Source organism: Lycium ferocissimum, chromosome 7 (genome assembly GCF_029784015.1).
Source record: "Lycium ferocissimum isolate CSIRO_LF1 chromosome 7, AGI_CSIRO_Lferr_CH_V1, whole genome shotgun sequence".
NCBI classification, from domain to species: Eukaryota; Viridiplantae; Streptophyta; class Magnoliopsida; order Solanales; family Solanaceae; genus Lycium; species Lycium ferocissimum.
The window spans coordinates 3011844-3030821 of NC_081348.1; the positions used below are offsets into that span (position 1 = coordinate 3011844).

General features: G+C 36.0%; 2 protein-coding genes across 2 annotated transcripts; both read left to right on the plus strand.

The window, feature by feature from the left end:
* Window positions 1-2190: 2190 nt before the first annotated feature.
* Window positions 2191-4152, plus strand: LOC132063113 (probable magnesium transporter NIPA8). Its single transcript, XM_059455544.1, has one exon. It carries the CDS (start codon window positions 2726-2728, stop codon window positions 3800-3802), a length of 1077 nt encoding a protein of 358 aa, XP_059311527.1. The 5' UTR covers window positions 2191-2725; the 3' UTR covers window positions 3803-4152.
* Window positions 4153-7271: 3119 nt separating this feature from the next.
* On the plus strand, window positions 7272-17489 carry LOC132063114 (chaperone protein dnaJ GFA2, mitochondrial). The gene is made up of 18 exons (XM_059455545.1): window positions 7272-7426; window positions 7514-7607; window positions 7716-7781; window positions 9898-9980; window positions 10164-10247; window positions 10360-10398; window positions 10565-10675; window positions 11745-11792; window positions 11893-11980; window positions 12752-12816; window positions 12944-13018; window positions 13775-13847; window positions 14573-14664; window positions 14752-14823; window positions 15644-15700; window positions 16420-16468; window positions 16806-16872; window positions 17033-17489. The coding sequence occupies exons 1-18, from the start codon at window positions 7367-7369 to the stop codon at window positions 17127-17129; spliced, it is 1320 nt and encodes a 439-aa protein (XP_059311528.1). The 5' UTR covers window positions 7272-7366; the 3' UTR covers window positions 17130-17489.
* The last annotated feature ends 1489 nt before the right edge of the window (window positions 17490-18978 follow it).

An 18978-nucleotide genomic window follows, 5' to 3' on the forward strand; every position in this document is an offset into this window, starting at 1 on the left:
TTGTCATAACTAAAATTTCTACCGGTTTGTGGGTCTATTGTTTGTTGAATACCCCCCACATTTGAACCCGTTTTCTCTCCCCAAACATCCTTATGTTTAGATCTCATATGACCCGTTAGTGAACCCGTTCCACCATCCTTACTAGTTTCTTGCATAAAAACAAATTCTTATTTACATATACCACATGTAGCTGTTTGTCTTTCCTTATCTTTAGTCATAAATTTCCAAATTCTAGCGGTTGGCCTACGAGTTCTTGGCGGTTTGTCTTGTTATGTGATTGTGCAAGACCTGTATATCCTATGGGATTTTCGGGGGCTTGTGTTTCATCATCATCATCAATCTCATTAAAAGTGCCAGTATAGTGTTGCATTACCTCATTATCTAAAAGTGGATTATATCCACCAATATCAATACCTAGATTAGGTGTTTCGTTCACAAATGTTTCCTCATTAAAGCCACCCCTAACAATACCACTATTATGGCATCCACGCCTCAATCTCTTCGACATTATTAAATAGAATTAATTTCAATCACACTCAAATAAATCACAAAAAAATAAATTGCAACAAATTAAGTTGCTAGAATTAAATTGCGGAAAATAAAGATAGAGTTGGAACAAAGGTACCAAATTGCCGGACTAATTTCCACCAAAGTGAAGCGCTAGAATTAAATCCACCAAAGTTTTGGAGCTACTTCGATTGTTGCAAAATCACTAACTCCACCAACAATTTTTTTTTATAATTGTAAAATTAACAATTGAAACTAGAATAAAACTTTATAATATTTAATTGAGAGAAATTTAAAGTGACTAATTATTGCAAAGTAGCTATAATTGAGTGAAATTGAGAGAAAGAGAAGAGTGAATTGGTGGGATTAAAATTGTAAATGGAGAGGGGTTTATATAGAGGTGGCGGATGAGTTAAAGTGTATAAAAAAAAGGTTTGGGGGGTTGGGAGGCCAAAAGGGACACTTGGAGCCGTTGGCAACGGCCATTTTTGCAAAATGGACCGTTGCCCAACGGTCCAGTCCACGCAGGCACGCAGCATATATTTTTTTTTGACCGGTTAACTATTTTAACCGGGCCGGTTCTGGTTAACCGGTCCCAAATTTTAAAAATCGGACCGGTATAAAAACCCCAGTAAACCGGTCCACCGATTCCGGTTTAACCAGTTTGGTTACCGATTTTAACCGGTCCAACCGGACCGGTTGACAGGCTTAATGTAGATGAAAAAAAAAGCAAATAACATAGCATGGAATTCTTTGACATTAAAGATCAAATATACTCTTATTGTTATACAAGTTTATGTATTATTTTCTTTGCACAGGCAGTAAGATCGCAAATTTAGATACACTCGTTTACTTTTCATTCGGCATACAATTTATTGTTCTCTTATAAATTAACCTCTAATACCCTAGATGTGAATATTAAAATCGTTAATTCTCCTATGAGGAACATTTTATATGAAAACCATATGAACCTAAAGTAATTGTGTGTCACTTGGCTAAATTAATGAGTGTTATTTTATCCACTACTAAAACCATATAAACCTAAATTAAAGGCTATATTGAAGGTTATTACAGAGATGATGGTAAAAAATACACTTAAATCGCGCTTTTGTGAGTTTCTTCTTATTATCTATGAAGTTTATAACTTACAATTATCACTTCAAACTATTTATCAAAGATGTCCTCAATCTTGGCGGTTACCTTTTCCGCATTATGAATAGTTGAGGTAGAAAAAGGAAAGAACGGATAGCTAAGGTGTGTTTTGATAAATAGTTGGTGATAGTTCAGGTAGAAACTCTGCATTTAACCCATAATTCATAAGAGAAACTCACGAAAAAGTGATAGTCGTTTTTGACCATTAACTCTTAGGGCTCGTTTGGTACGAGGCAAGGAATAAATAATCCCAAGATTAAATTTAACATGAATGTATCCCACGTTTGGTTGGGATAAACCGCAGTATAACTAATCCATAAATGAGTTATCTGGGGATTATAGTATATTTTAACCCTATGAGAGGGTGGAATAATTATTCCCGAAATAAATTATTCTGGGATAAATAATTCGGGGATAACTTGTTTCAAACAACCCCTAAATTATAAGTCTAAAACTTCTAGAGACGGCGTTGACCTTATTCCTAAATACAAACACTATGCAAGAAAGGAAAATAGAACGAAAAGACACCAGCTTTGATTTTTCCTTGGTCAAATTTGTCTACTCTTCTCCTCTGGCTGCTTCCATTAGCATTGTCGAGCTTCTTTATTCTTTCTGCACATAATTTAAATTTGCAGTCTCAAGAAAGATAAATTTTTAATTATATGTGTATATATTGACTATCCACAACAAGAAAAAGGAATTTCATTTTATGATCCTCTTAGCTTCTGGCTTTCCTTCAAATTTCTGACAACAAACGGTTTCAACCCTCCATTTTTGGGCCATAATCCGGTGTTTTATCAACGCATTCAATTGATCCAATCGTCAGTTCTATGTTCACTGTGAACAATCTTTGAGGCAGGGGCGAAACTACATGATTCGAAGAGGCTTCAATTGAATTCAAGTTCGTCTTAAAATTATATTTGTGCAATTAGAGTCTTCTAGTGTATTAGCAAAAGTGGTGGTCAAAAATTGTTTTAGGTCACAGGTATAAATCTCAAATTGTATTTTATTTTTTTGAATCCCCTTATTAGAATTCCTGACTCCGCCAGTAAACCTTTTTCCATCGATGGGGGATTGGGTAATTGGAGCCTTAATCAATTTGTTAGGAAACATTTTCATCAACTTTGGAACCAACCTCCTTAAATTAGGTCATGATGAGAGAAAGAAGCACTTTGTGCTGGCTAATGTGGGAACAAATGTAAGGGCTAGGATGAAGCCTATTATATACTTCCAAGCATGGAGAGTTGGTATCCTATTCTTTGCTATTGGAAATTGTCTCAATTTCATTTCATTTGGATATGCTGCTCAGTCACTTCTAGCAGCTTTAGGATCTATACAATTTATCTCAAACATAGGTTTCGCGTACTACGTTTTGAACAAAAGAGTGACAATCAAATTACTGTTAGCCACTGCTTTTGTTGTTGTTGGAAACATCTTCCTTGTAGCATTTGGCAATCACCAGTCCACTGTTTACACGCCAGAGCAATTGGCTGAAAATTACACCAACATTATATTTCTCTTTTACTGTCTCAGTTTGGTCTTAGTTGTTGCTTTACATCATTCAATTTACAATAGAGGAGAAGGGCAAATGCTGGTTCCATTTTCATATGCAGTTGTATCAGGTGCCATCGGATCGTGCTCAGTATTGTTCGCAAAGTCTCTTTCAAACATGTTAAGATTGTCAATGTCTTCAAGCGATGGTTATTCAATATTGCACAGCGGGTTCACGTATTCAATGCTCCTGATGTTTCTAAGTACAGGTGGATTTTGGATGGCGAGGTTAAATGAAGGGCTTTCGCGATTTGATGCAATACTTATTGTCCCCATGTTTCAAATCGCTTGGACTTTCTTCTCCATTTGTACTGGATTTGTCTACTTTGAGGAGTACAAGGTGTTTGATGCTTTAAGAACAACAATGTTCATTCTTGGAATGATGTCTGTGTTTGTTGGCATTTATTTGCTAGCACCGGATGATGATGAATTATCAAAAGGAGGTGAAGTATTGAAGGATGGTTCTTTAGTACTTTCAAAAGATTCAAATTTGTCGCAGGATATGGAGAGGCTGTTCATCATGCCATCTAAAAACTCCCAGATAAAGGACATAGAGATCATTTGGACGAGTTATGCTGATGAAAACTGCTAATATGATTGGACCAGGAGAACAGTGACATTGATTTGTTGGACGGAGATGACAATTGCACCAGCATTATCCCTCTCGTTAGAAATTTATATTGTGTACATAAAAGCATTTTTTTGTGTAAATAAATTGGTAAATTCCTTTTGACATAAGTGAAGCTTCTACTGTATTGGCAAAAGTAGCTTAAAGCATTGTTGTAGGTTGCAAATTAAACTCGATCTCATATATTGCATTATATTCGCATTTTTTGAATCTTCTCATTATTAGAAATTTAGAATCTTGGCTCTATTGCTAAACATGGTTCTTGTTTCGTCCTCGTTATGGAGAATATCCAAGAATGCTTGCCTTTACTTCCCCATTTAGTACCTTTTTTTTCCCATTCGGTGTCCGGTAACCACATTGTAACCCGACTATATCCGGATATGCGGTCCCATTCGGGGCCGCGCTCCTATTAAGAATTTTTTTCATATTTAGGATTTAAACCGAAATCACTTTGGTTAAGAGAGGAAAGCAACTCATCCCATTTACCACATCCGTTGGTGGTTTCCATTTAGTACCTTACATCTTAGTGAAGGCAGTGAGTGTTCTTTTCTGTCTTTCATTGTTTTAATAAAGGCAACTATTGATACAATCTTATGATTTGATTTTTGGGTTTGTGAGGAACTGCGCTGGGCAAGATTTGGATACTTCTTTACCAGCTGATAGTTTGAGATTAAAAGAAATTAAAGCAGTAGCTTCAGTTTAAGAATATCCCATTTGGATGTTCCTATCCAAAAAAAAAAAAAAAAAAAAAACACTGGATGATGGATATTCCTACGTATATGTGAGATGAGTACTTCTTAATGTTTCTCATAGTTGAATAACACTTCACTTCTGGAATTAACAACTTCCCATTTAGGTGTATTTTACCTCTTTGGTAAGCATTCTTGGTTAGAGTCCTAGTCTGTATGTAAGTATATCATATACGGAATGCTTAAAGTAAACGACAACAACAAACATCTCTATAATATAATGAGAGGGTCAAAAACACCTTTGAAGTATCACTTTCTTTTTAGTTTCCCAACTATCAAGTGTTTGTGTTTTGTATTTCTTACTTGAACTATCATCAACTACTTATCAAAACACACCTCGACTAGTATCTGATGGTGTGTGGTGTACACTCTCTTTTTTTTTTAAAAGGAAAAATGTGCAAATATACCCCCAACTTTGCCATTTAGAGCATATATACCCCCATTATAAAATTGGTGTAAATATACCCTTGCCGTTACAAAATGGTGCAAATATACCCTTTTTGTTGACGAATTTCTTTTTAAAATAATTTAGTTTATTTTTCTTTTTAAAATAATTTAGTTTATTTTTTAATTAAAAAAAATATCACGTGGCTTTAAAAAAAAAGTCTACCTATTTTTTTTAGTAGACATATTTTTCTAAAGCCACATGATATTTTTTCCTAGTGGGTCGGGTCTGCTTTGTTTTAAAAAATGGGTAGATTTTTTTTTTTTTAAAGCCATAGAGATATTTTTTTAAACGAACCAGACCCGAACCACCAGAAAAATTTACCATGTGGCGTTAGAAAAATATGTCTACTAAAAAAAATGAGTAACCATTTTTTTTAAAGCCACATGACATTTTTTTTTTAAAATCTCGTTAGCGAAAAGGGTATATTTGCACTATTCATAGAAGTGAATTCTTATTCTTACGAAGCAAATAACATTTCCTATTGATTTGTCCCCTGGACTGGACCTATTCTGATTGACCTTTTCTTACTCTTCAACTCTCGGTAATTTCTTCCTTTTTCTATCGAAAGAGAGTGAGTGCAAACCTTAAGGGGTCGTGAGTGCGGCCCGTGATGTTTTGATCCTTTTTTTCTTTCTTGCTCTATCGCTTTTTTGAGGGCCTCCGGACCCATTGTCAATAGTGTTCTTTAGCGGGAGGTATGTCTCGGCTAATGCTTTTGTTTCAAATAAAAGCATCTGCTCTTTCGGCTCCGGGCAGGTTCGGATCACTTACAATACACGGGCTCTACGAAGGAAGGGGTTGGGTTAGGAGCGTTTTCAATATGATTCTTTTCCGTGTAAGGGCAGGGGTATATTTGTATCATTTTGTAACGATGAGGGTATATTTACACCACTTTTATAATTGAGGTATATATTTGCTCTAAATCGCAAAGTTAGCGGGTATATTTGCATGTTTTCCCTATTTAAAAATGGTGCCAAACGTCACTCCACGCAGATAATTAAAGGAATCAATTAGAAAAAAAAAAAAACAAAAAGAATTAGTAAGAGTTGATGGTTAAAAACACACACAGTATCATTTTTTTTTTTTTTTTGAGTTTCCTACCTGAACTGCCAGGTGTTTGCATTTTCTACCTGAACTATCACTAACTATTTATCAAAACACACCTCGAAATTAATGAGTCAACTGCCATGTGGACGAAATTTTCTGGGCAAATTAAGCTATCACGCACCTTTTGGCGATTGTAATCAAACACTTGATCTGGTCAGTTTCGAGGTGTATTACGATAAATAGTTGGTGATAGTTCAGGTAGGAAACACGCAAAAAAAGTGATACTCCAAATATTTTTTACCGTTATCTCTAATATAATTCAATTGCGAATGCGCCTCTTGTATTTTATGTGTCGATCGTTAAACCTTATTAAAATGATACTCTTACACACGTAAAATAGTAATTACCATTACTTTACAAGATCAAACACTTAACCCCATATAATGAACGTCTTAAACAAATTATTATGAAAAATTTCAATTATTTAAGGGAGTTTAAGTGAGTGGTTTTGAATGGTAGAAGGTGAAACTGTGACCACGAAAAATAGCATAAATAAATTGAAGCAAAATAATAAAATCAAAAGAAAATTTAAGAGTAAAAAAAGAGAAATCTCAGTAGATTAAATATATAATCATAATAGCTAACATTTAATCTATGTACGTCGAGTAATTTCTAGGCGAAAGGTGTGCACCTGACTACCCTTCGCCTGAGGTGGCTCCGCCGATGACCATCCCCACCCCTAGTTGGAATAGTAAATAGTACTGTTTAAAAATTATTCTACCACCCAATTAGAAAGTTGTTATATTAAAAAAGAAAATTGAATGCAAGTTTATTGAAAGAAAAATGACAATATATACTAGTAAAATTTCACTAAAAATCATAATATATACATCTAAATTTTACCAAAAATTTAAGAGGTAGAAAAATATTGTTTTTGGAATTATTAATGTTTAAGGATCCCTCTTTGTTGGAGAAAAAGCAAGTTAAATATTGTCGTCAAAACTTGGGTATGCCCTAGATTCAGTTTAGATAGAGCGTATAGATTTTGTCAAACAAACCCCTTCATTTCAGGCAAATAGCCTAATTAAACCTCAAAAAAGTGAAGTGAAAGGGCCGCCCTGACTCTACTCCTTGCGCCATTAACTAGAACCTTCCACTCCAAGCTCCATAAAACAGCTTGTGGCCCTCATCAATTAAAAGAAAAAAACAAATCTTTATTCCCTAGGGTTTAATCAAGAACCCTTTTTAGTTTGTTTGTTGTTCCAACTTTTACAGTGTACTGAAATGGTCAGCTCTAATGGTCTTCGTCTTGCTCACCGGCTTGCTCGCTGCACCTTTTCTTCTGTATTCCTCTCTCTCTCTCTCTATATATATAATATATAATATATCTTTCCATTTCATCTTATGTGTGAGCAATGTTGAAATTTGCAGGCTACTGGATCTTTGTTAAAGAATGGCTATAGGGGATATAATACAGCAGTCTGCAATCACTCAAGGGGATTGTTTTATTTTAATTCAAATAATGGTATGTGTACAACTCTGTATTGTTTTGTGTTATTTGCAGCCATGGATGCATATGTTTATTTGATTAAATATTTTTGTGAATTTGGTTTCTTGCTATTGTGGGTTATAGGGGGCACTGAAAGGGATTGGTTAAGACTTGGACAATTCAAAGCCACAAGATCAATTCATGGAACAGGTACCAATTAAATAGATATATGTCTCTTTGTCACTATTTAATAATCATGATGAATTATCTGCTTTCTGTTAGTCTACTACTCTACTTGGAAAATATATATTATATTTTGAAGATATAATTCATCTGTTGAATGTCACAAGTTTTGGGAACTTTGTGGACTCTAAATTGGACTTGTTGTGTAAATCAGCTGAACTCGTTGGGTAAAATATTTCTTACTAGGCTAATCAAACCAGATAAAATACCTTTCTTTTCCGTCATGTTCCTTTGTGTCAATTGATAGCATAGATTGTGGCAAACTGCCATCCAGCTATAATTTCTTCTGGAGGTGTTTAGTCGAATTTTTAGGGGTTAATTTCATTTCGTTGAATTGGTTGTTGCTGGCTGTCCTTTGACGCTTTTTCCATATTAATTGAAAAACACCTGACCTCTAAAACCTGACAAGTGCATGTTCATAGAGGCTGGTAAGACAGAAGTATAAATTATCACACTTTCCACTGTATTGTCACGCTGTCTGTTGTAGATTTTGAGTCTGCAACTTTTTCCTTGAAGAGGAAAAAGAGGCGGTACAGAAGCTTTAGCTAGCAGGCGCACAGTCTTCTTTATGCCTCCTACAGAGAATGATGGTAGACAAATAGATATGTGTGTGTGTGTGTGTAATATAGGGAAAAGGGTCAAATTTGCCCCTCTACTATGCGAAAAGGATCAAATTTTCCCTCTGTTATACTATCGGTTCAAAAATACCCCCCGGCGTTATCTAAATGGTTCAAATATACCCCTCCTCCGTTAAGTCTATCCAAGGTGGACTTCCACACCACGTGGCACTGACACTTGGTGAGGTGGAGACCACGTGACATGCCATGTCACCTGCCAACCCATTTTACCCCATCCCCTTCCTTTCATCTTCTCCCCTCAACCAGCAACACCACCATGACCACCACCATTTCCACCGATCACCACCTCCACCTGCTTACAATCTTTCACTGTAATAATGTCCGACTTCTTTTTAGGTGAAGAATTTTTTTGAAGCTTAGCAAGTTCATAGTTCTTCGCACCAACATTATCATAGTTGTTCTCCCGTGTCCCTTTGCTTAATAAATTAATGACGCTGATTAAACTGATTCCAATTTTTTTTTTTTTTTTTTAAAAAAAAATTCTAGATGGAAAGCATGTGTGGTTAAATTCATTGCTCCTTGGATATGTTTATCTATTAATTAATGCACTCTGATTTGTTAGTTTTCTTTTCTTTAAAGTAAATAAAAATAAAACTTCTCATATTTTGGTGAACAAATTTTATTCTAAGAACTTCCCATACTTTTTGTACGAAAAGAAAAAGTAAACAATAGAAAAATAAAGAATGTCAAACTTGCTAAGCTTGAATAAAAATACATCACTTTGAAAGATGTCGGACATTATTACAATGAAAGATTTTAAGCAGGTGGATGTGGTGACCGATGAAAATGATGGTGTTGATGGTAGCAGTGGTGGTTGAGGGGAGAAGATGCTAGTGGTGGAAGAAGAAGGGAAGGGGATGGGGTAAAATGGGTTGGCGGGTGACATGGCATGCCACGTGATCTCCACCTCACCAAGTGTCAGTGCTATGTGGCGTTGGAAGTCCATCTTGGATAGACTTAACGGAGGAGGGGTATTTTTGAACCGATAATATAACGGAGGGTAAATTACTAAATTTAATCAATTTCGCATAGTAGAGGGGCAAATTTAATCCTCCAACTATTGGAGGAGGTAAGCTGACAGCAGAGGTAGTCTGAATTTACTTTTCTTATGCATTATGAGGTTCCCCCATATAGTGGAGGTGAGGTGAAGTTCAATTGTATTTACTGGAAGCAAATAACATTTGTACAATATTATCCACTGTGAAATGCTTGGCATATTGGTAAAAGTGGTATTCAATTATTACACTTTGATTTTCCAGTTCAAATAATTATTACACTATGATGTTCATCTTGGAAATTTTGGCGGTAATCTTGGAAAATGGTAATGGAGGTATCTGTTAGAATTTTGATTCTATGGTACTTATTTTTCCTATTAGATTGCTTATGAATTTTGACTCAAGTCACTAACATAATCCCCACATCTTCCCTGTTTAACGTTTGGTTAGCCATGAATATGAAAGACTTTTATGAGGTTCTTGGCGTCAATCGGAATGCAACTGCCTCTGAAATCAAGAAAGCATATTATGGGGTATGTTTGTAATCCCCCTTCAACATTAGTTGATATTGTCCTTTAAGGTTTGCAATTATACGATTGGCTAAGTTCTACTCAAGTAGAACATTGTAATAACTCAAGTAGCAACTTGCAATTAGAAGTTTTTGGAATTGGTATCAACTTATCTTTGTTACTGATTATACACTGTTTATGCTTCAGCTTGCGAAGCGACTGCATCCAGATATGAATAAAGATGATCCAGATGCTGAAAAAAAGTTTCAAGAAGTTTCAAAGGCTTATGAGGTACTTGTCATTTTGGAGAAGCTTTTTGCTCTGTAAAAACGTTGTTGCTGGAGTTATTACTGTATGGAATTTTGGATGAGAAATTCTTTATTCATCTATGTGGCAATTGCAGGTTCTGAAGGATGATAAGACACGTGAACAATATGATCAGGTTTGACATGCCTTATGAGTTACTTTGCACTTTAACCTGGCAGGCATTTACTTCAATGTTTCTTTTTATTTGCATATTAGGGGTTTATTTTGCCTGTAAACGTTCACGACTTCGATTATAATTTCTCTTGAGCTAGAGGCATTCTGATGCATTGTTGATTATGCAGCTTGGGCATGATGCATTTAATAATATGAACAATGGTGGAGGTGGAGGTCCTGGGTTTGATCCGTTTGGTGGCTTCAAAAGTCCATTTGAAGATATGTTTAGAAATGCTGATGTAAGGACCAGATTTCGGTTTAGTTCTGATAATCCATTTACATTTTGTCTTGGAAAATTGCTATGGTGATATTCTGGATGTTTGAATTTTTCTCTAGCTGTCTGTTAAGCATTGAATTGTACTAATTTGCCTCTATGTAATTTGGTTCTTGAGCAAGATACAAAGTTGAGTAATTGTTCTCTCTTTTCATGAGAGAGGTCCTCTGGTGGACAGATACCCTCTGTTATCTCTTCAACATATATCAAGAGATTATTGGCTGCGTTTTTGTTAAACAGTGTCACGGTCAGCATTTTGAGAGCGTGCTCACATTGTGTTCTCCCCTTTCCGTGAATTTTAGCCCCATCTATAGAGAGTTTGAGTCAATTCACGTTTGAGGGAGTTGCTTGTGAAGAGGTACTTTTTTTGCTGCGGATAAAGTATTACTCCTTCCGTCCCAATTTATGTGGCACTGTTTGATTGGGCATGGAGTTCAAGAGTGAAAGGAAGACTTCTGAAACTTGTAGTCTAAAACAAGCCACAGTCATTTGTGTGGCTATAAATCGTCTCATTAAGGGTAAAAGGACAATGATAAAGTTTAATTGACAGTTTTCTTATGACAAACTAAAACGGAAAGTGTGCCACATAAATTGGAATAGGGGGGGTAATGAATGTTAATATTGGAAATTAAAGAGTCAAAAATAGTTGATGTCATTGTTACCTGTCGAGTTTCCTTGAGCTTCAAATATATAGTGTCCTGGATACATCTTTAGCTCACCTTATTAGAAAAAGCAACTTCCCCCAATACATCCATATTGTTTGTGGAAAATGGAGATGTACGAATGACATTAAGTGAGATATTGTGAAAACACATGCTTTTGTAGTTCTCTTTAAACTCTTAGGCATCCACTTTCATGGTCTTTTCAGATGTATCACGACTCTAAAAGCTTAAAGTCATTTTATGCTAAATATGATGCAAAATTAGGTGAACCTGCTACCCCTTGCTTTGTTACGCCCATATCTTTTGAATTCTCAATTTCAATCCTTGAGTTCTAACCCTTTCCCATTTCCTCTGGCGTTTATTGGAGATTAGATTTTTGGCAACATCTTTAACAGAGACATAGGTGGAGAGGATGTCAAGGTTTCCTCCTTTTCTCTCTTCCTCATTTGTTATTGTGGCCGTTTTTATCTATGCACTTCCACCATTTATTTTTTTAACTGTTTTACCCCTTATTATGCAGGTTCCAATTGAAATATCCTTCATGGAAGCTGTTCAGGGCTGTGCTAAGACTATAACTTTCCAAACAGATTTGGCTTGCACTGCTTGTGGTATATTCACTTTTTTTTTTCTTTTTTTTGTGATAAAGAATATATTTATTTGTTTCTTGAAGGAGATTGGTTTAATTTTACTGCCTAATCTAATCTCCAGCAATTTCTTTAGTTTTCTTTTTCCTTTTTGTGTGTGTGTGTGTTGGGGGTTTGGGGGCAGAGGCGAATCCAGGATTTCAAGAGGATGGGTTCACCTTAGAAAAAAATTTAAGAAAAAAGACACAAAAGTGCATTTAGTAGGGTTTGATCTCACAACCTTAAGGTATTAAATCCAACACTTAACCAGTGCTCCACACAGTTTAGTTTGACCATGTGTTCCTTCAGTTAATATTAGATATATTTTAAGGATTATATACATAATATACCGAGTTTTGTCGGATGACCATGTGTTCACGTGACCCAAATTTTGTATATAGATTCGCCCCTGTTTGGGGGGGGGGGGGGTTCTAAATAGGAGATCAATAAGTTTTAAGTACTGTTGTTCTATAGATGAGCATTGAAGTGTCTGTGAGTTAATCAAAATCTGGTTATAGGAAGATAAGCTTTTTTCCTGATAAGGAACAAGATATTAAATAAGTTACTGCTGGGTACTGGGTGCGAGCTGGGACAGGTGATATGTTGAATTCGCTTGTCAAAGTTTGTCTAGCCTCTTTGAACCTATAAAATTTGGTCAAAGTAGTCCAGACCTGCTCTCATGTTAGTGAGGCGGGCTCCACTCTACTTGGTACTTACTGCAGTCCCTTTTTTCTCCCTCCCTTGTTTCTCTTTTAGGTGGAACTGGTGTGCCTCCTGGCACTAGACCTGAAACTTGTAAGCGCTGCAAAGGTTCTGGCGTGGTGAGTACCTCTTTGGTTATTTTCGTTACTCATTGTTTATTTTTATTCTTTACTTTCGGCGACATGCATGTTTTGTTGTGTATAATGTTGGCTCCTTTTATCTTAAATTTTCAATAATCCTCTGCAGTCAATCTCGCAAACTGGTCCTTTCACACTACAGACGACGTGTCCTGCATGCAACGGAACAGGGAAAATAGTATCGGTATGACATCCTGTCTACAAAAAAACAGAGTCGTTAGTAATGTATGCATATAGCTAATGCGGGTCTTTTTTTTTTTTTGGGGGGGGGGGGGGGGGGGGGGGGGAATGGTCGTTGTGCTTGGTTTGCTAAAGCATATTAAATAGGTATTGTAATTATCCTGACTTAAAAGATGTCATGAACATCATAGAAGGGAATCTTTAACTTCACTAATTTCATCTCAGTAGGGCAAGAATAAAGTGTATACCCATTTCATATTCTTGGAGTTTGTTTTCTGCTGTATCTCTCTTCTTCATGACTGCTGGTGTGAATTGTTCTGTACTCGGATAAGATAGAGTTCCTAAACACATTTCTTTAATAGTACCAGTTTCAAAAAAAAAAAAAAAAGAGGGAGTTTCTTCACTTACTCAAAAAAAAAATGAAGTCAGTCTCTGTTGTCTAGTGTTCTGTATCCCGTGTTTGAAGGAAGTCTCTGTTCTCTAGTGTTCTATATCCTGTAAGATGATTAAAGTCTTCCTCTTGATACAATGAACTGTTGAAAATTATTCATTTCCACTCTTCAGCTGAACTTTTAGTCTTCTATTTATGTGATGCGTACATTCCTTTCGGGGAGGAGTGCATCAATGAGTTTTGGAATCTTAACCACTGTCAGTTGCAGTTTTAACTAGCATTTCAACTTCTACTTTGATGAATTGGCTTTGTTTGATGAATAATTGTGTGAGAGGTAGACGCATTGATAGAATTGTTCTTGGCCTACAGAGTTTCTGCAAGTCTTGCAAGGGAAATCGAGTACTACGAGGACCAAAGACCGTGAAAGTGGATATCATGCCTGGTAAGCTGTAACCACCGATTACATCTATGCATGACTGCCACAGCAAGTAATTATGGTGTGAAATATACCTGATTTGTCAACATAACCTAACTTGATGCGTTTTTGTAATCTGCAAAATGCATTCGGTAGAGTCGGTTCATTATTGATTTAGCAACTTAAGTAGATGTAACCAAGTTATAGAACTATAGCATAGTTGGGACTTATGCACCATAAACTTCCCTGTTGTTCCTTTTTAGAAATATGCGAAAGAAACCAAAATAGGAAAATAATGTTAGATGAAAGCATCTTATTGTTAAAATCTACATATGGGTTGACGCGGTTTTACTTTCACTTAAAACTTTTTCTTTCACCAAGGATTCTCATACAGTCCTTTTAGCATTAGAGGTACTATATAGCACAAGGAAAAACTGTCTTAGTTGAACAATTTTTGCCTCCACTGTTTTTCTCTAGTAAATAGTAATATTACGTGATGTTTAATAGTTATTTTCCTGAGAAAGTGATTTAAACTTGTCATCTGCTTGATTTGACAGATACAAACCATAAAAACATGCATATACAGGTATCTTGTTCATAAACACGCTCACGTACAAATATTCTAGTCTACATATGGATCAATTCAAGAAGGGGAAACCCATATATGCTGTAGCAAGGAACAATAATATGTTGTGGCTTGTGCCTGTGCATGCCTCTAGATATTTCGTATCACTCATTATTTTTATCAACAGGAGTAGACACCGACGAGAGAATCAAGGTGTATGGAAGTGGTGGAGCAGATCCTGAAGGCAATAGACCTGGAGATCTTTACGTTGTTATTAAGGTTTGGTTGAAAGCTTCCATGGTCATTTTGTATATTCTCAAATTTGACTCATGTTATTCATAGTGGCATCTGGTATTCTTTTTTCAGGTCAGAGAAGACCCCGTTTTCCGGAGAGAAGGCTCTGATATTCATGTAGATGCTGTTTTGAGTATCCCCCAGGTACTATTTCCATAACCAACTATAAGCTCTGCTGATATTAAAAAAAAAATGTGTTGCTGCAGTATATCAAGGAATATAGAGTAACCACATTTAACCATTCCCCAGCAAATCTCGAGTTGATTTTTTGCTTGCTGTTGTCAGTTTATTTTGGCATCTAAAATATCATCCTCATATCTAAGTTGCTCAGACTCTCTAAAAATTTTGCCACCCGTGTCAAATCCTCCAAAAATACACTACTTTTGGAGGATCCGATACGCATCCCTCTATATTTTTGAAGAGTCCCGAGTAACATAGCCTCATATTATATTATTTCCTAGCATTTTTTGTCTTCAGATCTTACTCTGTGATGATAATAATCTTTTTAAACCTTTCAAATTCCCATTTCCCTGTAAACAAAAAAATTACGGTGTTATCGCAGTTCTTGAAGTGTATTGACGTGTGATCTAAAGAAGCCTACCCTTGGTCACTTGAGTTTTAGGTTATTAGTGGCTTACTAACTTGTTTGTGTTCCAAGACACAAAGTATCAGGTAACATTGATTGGAAACTATATGTACCTGGTGGGAGGATACCAGACGAACATTGTGCATTATTCTACACGTTGAGCTTATTGACAAATTTTATCGCATTAATATCTGCTGGGAACTCGGGGCCAAAAAGTATTTTTGCGTCATTTCTGGACATCTGGTAGCCATAACAGTTGTCAACCTGAGGCCTCATACTTTTGCCATTTTGATATTTCTTGTCATGGCTCCTAAAGCTACAAATTTGTGAATCTTCGCTGGGTAATATGGTTAGATTCTGATGAATACTTTACTGCAGGCAATCTTGGGAGGAACAATCCAAGTCCCAACTCTGACAGGAGATGTTGTTGTTAAGGTACTAAAATACTACTATGCTGATCATGGTTAACCTTTGTTCTCCCGTTTTCCTTCTTAGAATCTTTAATAGTTTGATGTTTATGCACTTTGATTGTCCCTACAACTTGGTAAAAGTGAGATGCTTCTCTAGCAGGCCTTTGAGAGTTTAGAGAACACATTCGAAATGGAGAGAAAATGTGGTTCCATATGATATTTCTACAATTGGTTGGGGTAGGGGCTCAATTAAACTTTTGAGACATTGATTTGAGTGATAAATGCTCCCATTAGCATGTCTAATTCTCTTGTTCGATCTGCATCCAGATAGTTATTAATTCCTTTTTTTATTTGGGTCATGAATCGTCTGTTCGTACAAATGTAATTGCCACATTACCACTTGACCGGAAAGTTTCCAAACTTAAAAAGTTTAGGCAGAAGTACATTTTATTTTCTTAACTATGACTAGGTTGATTAAGCAATCGTTGTACTTGTTCAATCTGCATTGATATATTATATTATCAGTTTTTGAGTCTTCGAATCATTCTTACCCTGCATTATGTGAGTTCTGAGAAGTGGTTACTGGTTAGTTTCTAGTAGGCAATGGTCATTGCTAGGATGTTAAGGTTCTTTATATGAAGCCAACTTGCTTTCTTGTCGTACGAAACAAAGAAGTGATCTTACTGTTTGGTCCTTTGACATTAATCTCGATGTGTCCAAATTTTGACATCCTGTTGTTTGTAGGTTCGTGCTGGCACTCAACCTGGCCAAAAGGTTGTCCTCAAAAAGAAAGGTAAGAACTTTAATGGTACTTTGTTTAAGACAGATTTTTTCTTCTGGATTAGTTCTTTGGACGAACCATTGTTTTGCTGAATGCTCAAATTTACTAGAACATCAGATGATTTGAACATTTATCCTCAATATCAAGTTACAGTGTGAGGTGCAGTATGAGTTGTATCAATTTACAGTGTGATGTGTGTAATAAACAAATAACGACCTAGTTCCCAAGGCTTCCTAGCTTTCTCAAAGCATAATTCGTTAATGTGCACGGAGTCAATTATCTTGTTTCACTCTCGAGGCATTGTAAACTTTCTCATTCGAGCTTATAATATTTCTGTGTGTTTATGCAGGAATAAAAGGACGGAATTCCTACTCATTTGGGGATCAGTTTGTCCATTTCAATGTCAGCATTCCCACGTAGGTGCCCTTTGTGTTAAATGTGGAAATGACTGTCTACTACTGCACTTTTTACTACCCTTGACTCTTATCTGGGCCTAGTCTTTGGGAAAATTAGGAGGTTTTATAGTTTGGTGGCCTCTAAATTTAACTAATAAAAATCTTTACTACTTGGGTGCAGAAACTTGACACCAAGACAGCGCCAATTGATTGAAGAGTTTGCCAAGGAGGAGCAAGGGGAATGCGATAAAGGGGCTGCAGCAGGAGCCTCGAGGTGAGGGTGCAGTACGAGGTAGGTTAGCGACATAGGGGTGAGTCAAAAGTGTGTACTATCACGTATTCTTTCTTATGAGCTGGGAAACTTAGCCAGAGCAATTTTGGGGTTTGGTCATTACCATTTTATCAGTTTCCTTTACCTCGGGCAAGGATTTAGTTGTTGCTTGATGGAGGGACTGGTTGGGTATAGTATCATTATTGTGTGACATCAAGATAATGTAGCATTTGATCTCCAACTTAATGTTGTATATAAATATGAAACAAATAAATGTTTCTGAAGGAATGTGGCACACTGCCATGACATTGATCCTGTTATCGGCACTTATTGAATAGGATGACAGCAAAGTAGTTGACTCGGTTAAGTCGGGTGCCATTACTTTTGTAAGAAACCTAAATCCGTGAGGCTTAAGTATTGGTAAATTCGTGAATTGCTTAAAATTCAAAATGTTGAAATAGTAGTGATTGTAAATTTGTATTCTTATATTCGATGAAATCAGTTTTTAACTAAATTGTAACTTAAGCTCCTCTACTGGGATTTAAAGTAACTGAAGTTCAATTGCATTTCATCTTGTAGTTTATTGTTAGTTAAGAACAACTTGTTATTAATAAATTAGCTAACCATATACCAAACACAACCTTCCAAAAACTTCCCAACCATTTGGACAACATGTACCAGAATAACTTTCCTGCAGACTACCAATATTACCTTAACAAGATTCGGGTTTGCCTTCTAGTAATAATTCAAACTGACATTTAACATAATCTCTAAACCCCATTCTCCGTTGATCGTCTATCCGCATTACGGCCTGTTTCACATTCAAAGGGAAACAGATATTACGTTGCTTTTTTTTTTTTTTGGGGTCCAAATAATTACTTGTAGCAAATTAATCAAAAGTAATCCAGGGACTACGATTATGATATCCAAGAAGCGCAGTAGTATTAAAGTGGCTCGTAGTGTGTGTGCGCGTGTGTGTATATATATATATAGAGAGTGAGAGAGAGAGAGAGAGGAACTAGAAGGTGGAAGCCAGCTTAGATGAGTTGGAATTTTTAGAATGGGATTTTCTCGTGTTGGTGGTACGTAAAAAATTCACATACTTTAGTAAGCGCATTTTGTAGGGTACAATTAAATCGTACATGTTAAAAGAAATTGTCATTTCGAGTCATATGTATATGAAAAGTTGTAGGATGACCAAATTTTGAGCCGATAGTCTATTGGAAATAGCCTCTCTACCTCCCAAGTTAGGGGTAAGAAATCTAAGGAATTGGTGGGAAATCAAGAAAAGTGAAATTCCACTCTCAGAACATTGTTGAAAGAGGAGAGTATGCGTATACTCTACCCTCCCTAGACCCCACCTGTGGGATATATTGGGTATGTTGTATGTAGGATGACCAAAGTTTATAAATAATATTTTAGCACGTCTTACAAGTTGAAGGCACTTCAATTGCATATTACGAAAAGATGTGGGATGACCAAAAGACGGGTAATAAATTAATGATTTGGAATTGGAATAGTGAATTCCAGAAGCTCTGGATTTCTTTCAAATAAAGACATGTCTTTTTCATCTAGCAGTACTATGGCTTCGACTCCATTTTGAATATCCATCAGTATAAAAATCCAAAATCCGTTTTATATAACGGGAATGACACCAAACTGGAACAACCATAATAATCAAACTCATTCTTTCCTTTTTCAAGAAAAATTAACTACTTGTGAGATAATTGCATTTTTCATAGTAGAATCTTTGAGCTTCTCTTTCTCCTTCCTCATTTCTCTTATCAATCTTGGACAATTTATATCCCTTTCGTTAGTTGTTTTCACATAAAACCTGGAGATCAAACAACCACATG